The following is a 5,481-nucleotide window of genomic DNA, read 5'->3' as shown; positions in this document are numbered from 1 at the left end:
ATCCTTGCACTGCTATTCTCAAACATTTACTTATCTCTTAATACGGCAAACTATAGCAGTGCTACAAACTCACTATGCTCAAAAATTGTCCTTTGAAATGATCGACAAATTATTCAACCATTTCACTTTCCGCAAATGAACCCTAAACTCAACTCGACAAGGCATGGGACGTGAAAACGTTCAAATGCGGAAAGCCACTCAAATTAATTATAATAATACTCAGGATCTACATCCAGTTACTCTAATTAACAAACATCTGAATTAAATGCTCGATAACTTACAGCTCGAATTTATATAAATTACAGACTCAAGAACTCCTCAGTGAACTTTAACTAATTAGTCTAACTCAAAGAATTATACTTACCTAACTTACCCTTGTCTTTGGGATGTCTTCTTTTATCTTCTATTCTTCTGTATCTAAATGTAGAAGAATTAATTTAATGAAATAATGTTATAATAAATAAAAAACAAAGCCGTTTTTATTGTTCTTCTTCGTCCATCATCGTACTGAAAACGCCATTGCTCATTCGCCGCACATCGTTCGCCTACAATCATTTGAAATGAATTTCTAGAGCAACTAATAGTCGCCTCAGGAAAATTTACATAAAGTTCATTTCTATTGATTAACAAGTACGAAACGTATTTCTCATTTCCTTGAACAAATATTATGCAGGCCCCGCATAAGCTCAAAAGCAAGCAAATTGAAATGCAAATTCAAATTGAAACTGCACCACGCCTTTGTTTGAATAGATAAGATTCCTCTATATCTAATAACACACCTTATTCAGTAGTTAAAGCGGAAATAGATCGAGCAAACATCGCTGTCGATGCTTCTGTTAGATCATATACCTGGCGCAGTGCTAATATGAAGTTAATTTTCAAACGGCAAATTTGCATAAAAGACTGACGCTGCACACGTAGCGGTAACCACAGGCTTATGTAAGTACAATATGCTACTCCAATCTGAATTAGAACATAATGTCAACAAAAAATAAACAATGATTGATCACACTGGTTGCGCCATCTGACAAGCAAAATTAGCTAGATGAAGATTTTGATTTATGTAATGTCTACATGGTGCAAAATTTAGAAAACAATATAAAGAGATAATAAAATTAAATTGAAAATGATTTCTGTATGAAAACGACATTTTTTTGTCCTGCATAATAGATAACACTATGCGCATAATGATATTCACCCTGTACAGTAGATAATGAAGTTGAATGCCATGAGCAAGTGTAAATTGAAAATTTTATCGTCTTCTCTAGATAAATCTAGACGATTAGGCAAAATAACAAATTGAAATATGCATTTGTTCAACGCTTTCAACTTTTAACTGTATGTGATTCAAATTGAGAATTATGCTTTAAAAGTATTTTACGTTTTGCGCATCTCCAATAGAAAATTGCTTAAATTCTAAAATATACATGCATTCATAGCAAAACATCAGGAAAATAAGTTTTGGTATTAACTTTCTACCTGAATATGGCATCTTGCTCTTGCACCTTGTTTACGCATTGAGACCGTTCATCGATAAGCAGTGTAATAAAATGAAACTAGGGAAGCAACCTTTGCATTTCTCTCATTTACGCATTTCTTAGTAACCTTCTTATTGTTAATTTAATAATTCAAATAATGTATAATGCTGTATTGGCAACTATTAATAACCTCTACGTGATTTCATATTTGAAGTTCACTTTAACATAGTATTATAAGAATTTTTTACTTTTTTACATTTCATCTGCTTTATTTCTATTTTTTGCCTTTTATCAGTGCTCATGCAAAATAAAACTCTCTGCTGCAATACCAGCATTTACGATAAATGAAATTTGTATTTATTTCTCTTAATATTGAAGCAAGCTGTGGTGCATCCAAGCTGGCTGCCATCAGTGACAGAATTACCAGCAGATTCGCATATGCTTTTAATTTATTGCCCTGTGGTTCAGAATTGAATTACATATATACTCCTAAGTCGTTGGTGATCTTGGCCTTTTGAGCATGTGTTCACACAACGAAACGTCTAATGCTTTTCCGTCAGGCTTCACATTCCCGCGTCAGCCCAACTAAAAGGAAAACACGATTAACAGACACAATTTTCCAGTAGCCGACAGAGATACACTTCCTTTCCAGTAGTAACTACTGATGTATTATACTTGCAACATTCACGTAATATTGCACTGCAATACTCTTGTAAAAAGAAATCATATTCCTTCACTTAATGTAAAACATACGGGGGCGCTGGATTTACAAAGACGGAGAGTTGTGAAATACAAGAGATTTATCATGAACATGTATTCCAATATATGACATTCTGATGAGGAACATAATACAGCCGTTTTGCCATTGAAACAAAATTGGAAACTCAATCACGCGAAAATCAATTGACAAGATAAATCCAACTTAAAAAAATATACATTAGAGTAAGTCTAACAGATTCGATGACCAAAGTGCATCATGGGCTGAAATAGGCAGATTATCCATCCGGTGGAAAACAGTTTCTGATGGGAGACTTCCGTATGCATACAAATAGGCAGTACGTCAACTTGAGAGCCCATGTATTCCACAACTGATAAGCAGTTTAACGTAAAACTTTCCAAAACACTATTTCTTATCAATGTAAAACCCTAACAATAAAAAAACCAAATTTGAAAAAAACATTTTTCACGGATTTTCGCAAAAACAACCCAGTCTGAAGCCCATGAAAATTTGCAATTTTCGAGAATACTTTTTATCTGCAAAAATTTAGAAAATAAATTTTGATCGATAGAGAATCATCCAGGAACAACTATAAATGTATCCAAACACGCAAAGATGACGTATTTTTTGAGATATATGAAAAAAGTGAAACTTATAGAGCATTTTCAGCAAGTCCAAAAATGAAAGTTACAAGAGATGGAAATATACTATGATTTCATTAACTTTTCCAACCAAATATTCAATTTTTTCAATCAAAAAAAATAAACATTTTTTTTAAAAGAATTGTTCTTGACTTTCATTAATGTAGCAAAAACATTCAAAATTAAAAAGTTTTGATAACTGAATTTTTTCTTTAATTGCAGTTCAGATACAAAAATTGTCAAAAATTATTAGTATTGAAAGATATTTTCGTGTACTATTCCCTCTTTTTTCTAAAAATTCAAATTGCTCAAACCGACAACTTTTTTAAATTTATCAAAAAATCATCGATTGCGGGTTATTCAAAATTCACATACCTTTAATTGACACAAAATTGCTTGCTCTTAACATAAAACTATTTTGCAATACGCTGTAGATCCTGAGATGACCGGAATAATTTCCATTGTACATACTGGTGGATTAGTTTAAAGTTTCGAACAAATACCCTGCGTGAGCCCAATGAGTTGACTTGAATTGTTAACTTATTTAATTTCATAGTATTAGTAATGAATTTCAACTCTGGGCGACTACATATTATATTAATTATGCAAATCGCCATTGCACGGTTGTTACTTTGCGAAATTAATTTCAAATAGTCACAAAAGTGGAATATATCATGACTTTAATAAATGACAAAGATGGTAAACGGAATTGGATGCAATGAAATGCTTCCTTTTTCGCAAAGTAAACACTTACAACGCTTTCGATTTGATTCGAAGCAATTAATGATTATTTAACAGCAGTAATTTCATAAATTTGGAGCAATTGATCGTAAAAAAAGGATAAATTAGTTGAAAAATAATAATTTCAATATCAAAAGTGTCTCATTTGCCGAAATTAGCAATCTCTGATTCCATTGAATAGCTGTTACTGATGGGCGTCTTCCCTATGTATTAAAATAGGGAGTACGTCAAAATTAGAGCCCATTTATTCCACAACTGCCATGCAGTTTAACGTAAAACTCTCCAAATCACCATTTTTTATCAATATAAACCTGTAACAATTTAAGAAAGTCCAAAATTTGATAACAAATTTTTCGCTGAATTTCGCGAAAACAAGCAAGTCTATAGCCCATGAAATTTTGCAATTTTCGAGAAAAATTTTTTTCTGCAAAAATTATAACTATTAATTTTTTTCGATAGAGAATTGTTCGTTAACAACTATAAACGTATCCAGACGCTTAGGGATTGCTTACTTTTTGAGGTATATACAAAAAAATGCAACTATATAGGAATTTAATCCAGTCGAAATAAAAATGAATGAAAAATGAAAGTTACGTAAATAGAAATATGTTATGATTTCATTAACTTTTACAACCGAATATTCAATTTTTTCACCCAAAAAAATAAATGCTTTTTTTTAAGAATTGTTCTTGACTTTCATTAATGTAGCAAAAACCTTCAAAATTGTAAAGTTTTGTTAACTGAATTTTTTCTTTACTTACAATTCAAATATATGAATTGTTAAAAATTATCAGATTTGAAAGCTATTTTCGTGTAATATTCCAGTCTTTTTTTCTAAAAATTCCAAATGTTCACACTGGCAAATTTATCAAATTTATCAAAAAATCATCGATTGCGGGTTATTCAAAATTTACATACCTTTAATTGACACAAAATTGCTTGCTCTTAACATAAAACTATTTTGCAATACGCTGTAGATCCTGAGATGACCGGAATAATTTCCATTGTACATACTGGTGGATTAGTTTAAAGTTTCGAACAAATACCCTGCGTGAGCCCAATGAGTTGACTTGAATTGTTAACTTATTTAATTTCATAGTATTAGTAATGAATTTCAACTCTGGGCGACTACATATTATATTAATTATGCAAATCGCCATTGCACGGTTGTTACTTTGCGAAATTAATTTCAAATAGTCACAAAAGTGGAATATATCATGACTTTAATAAATGACAAAGATGGTAAACGGAATTGGATGCAATGAAATGCTTCCTTTTTCGCAAAGTAAACACTTACAACGCTTTCGATTTGATTCGAAGCAATTAATGATTATTTAACAGCAGTAATTTCATAAATTTGGAGCAATTGATCGTAAAAAAAGGATAAATTAGTTGAAAAATAATAATTTCAATATCAAAAGTGTCTCATTTGCCGAAATTAGCAATCTCTGATTCCATTGAATAGCTGTTACTGATGGGCGTCTTCCCTATGAATTAAAATAGGGAGTACGTCAAAATTAGAGCCCATTTATTCCACAACTGCCATGCAGTTTAACGTAAAACTCTCCAAATCACCATTTTTTATCAATATAAACCTGTAACAATTTAAGAAAGTCCAAAATTTGATAACAAATTTTTCGCTGAATTTCGCGAAAACAAGCAAGTCTATAGCCCATGAAATTTTGCAATTTTCGAGAAAAATTTTTTTCTGCAAAAATTATAACTATTAATTTTCTTCGATAGAGAATTGTTCGTTAACAACTATAAACGTATCCAGACGCTTAGGGATTGCTTACTTTTTGAGGTATATACAAAAAAATGCAACTATATAGGAATTTAATCCAGTCGAAATAAAAATCGAATGAAAAATGAAAGTTTACGTAAATAGAAAATATGGTTATGA

The 5,481-nt window shown here is 31.1% G+C and overlaps 1 protein-coding gene across 1 annotated transcript; it reads right to left on the bottom strand.

Moving 5' to 3' along the window:
• Nucleotides 1–780: 780 nt before the first annotated feature.
• Tsp_07985 (conserved hypothetical protein) lies at nt 781–1,518 on the bottom strand. Its single transcript, XM_003373339.1, has 4 exons — nt 1,473–1,518; nt 1,382–1,416; nt 1,146–1,274; nt 781–963 (listed from the first exon to the last, which is right to left on the bottom strand). The coding sequence occupies exons 1-4, from the start codon at nt 1,516–1,518 to the stop codon at nt 781–783; spliced, it is 393 nt and encodes a 130-aa protein (XP_003373387.1).
• Nucleotides 1,519–5,481: the final 3,963 nt, after the last annotated feature.

This window comes from Trichinella spiralis (assembly GCF_000181795.1).
Source record: "Trichinella spiralis strain ISS 195 chromosome Unknown Scfld6, whole genome shotgun sequence".
NCBI classification, from domain to species: Eukaryota; Metazoa; Nematoda; class Enoplea; order Trichinellida; family Trichinellidae; genus Trichinella; species Trichinella spiralis.
This window is presented reverse-complemented; position numbering and strand designations above follow the sequence as displayed.

Bases quoted from the DNA above. Each gene is read 5' to 3' on its own strand.
- Tsp_07985 (XM_003373339.1), bottom strand. From the start codon at position 1,518: ATGCGTAAACAAGGTGCAAGAGCAAGATGCCATATTCAGGTAGAAA. The intron at 1,275-1,381 runs GTAAAATACTTT...CTAATCGTCTAG, and splicing joins CTATTGGAGATGCGCAAAAC to ATTTATCTAGAGAAGACGAT. The intron at 964-1,145 runs GTTTTCATACAG...GTTCTAATTCAG, and splicing joins ATGCAGGACAAAAAAATGTC to ATTGGAGTAGCATATTGTAC.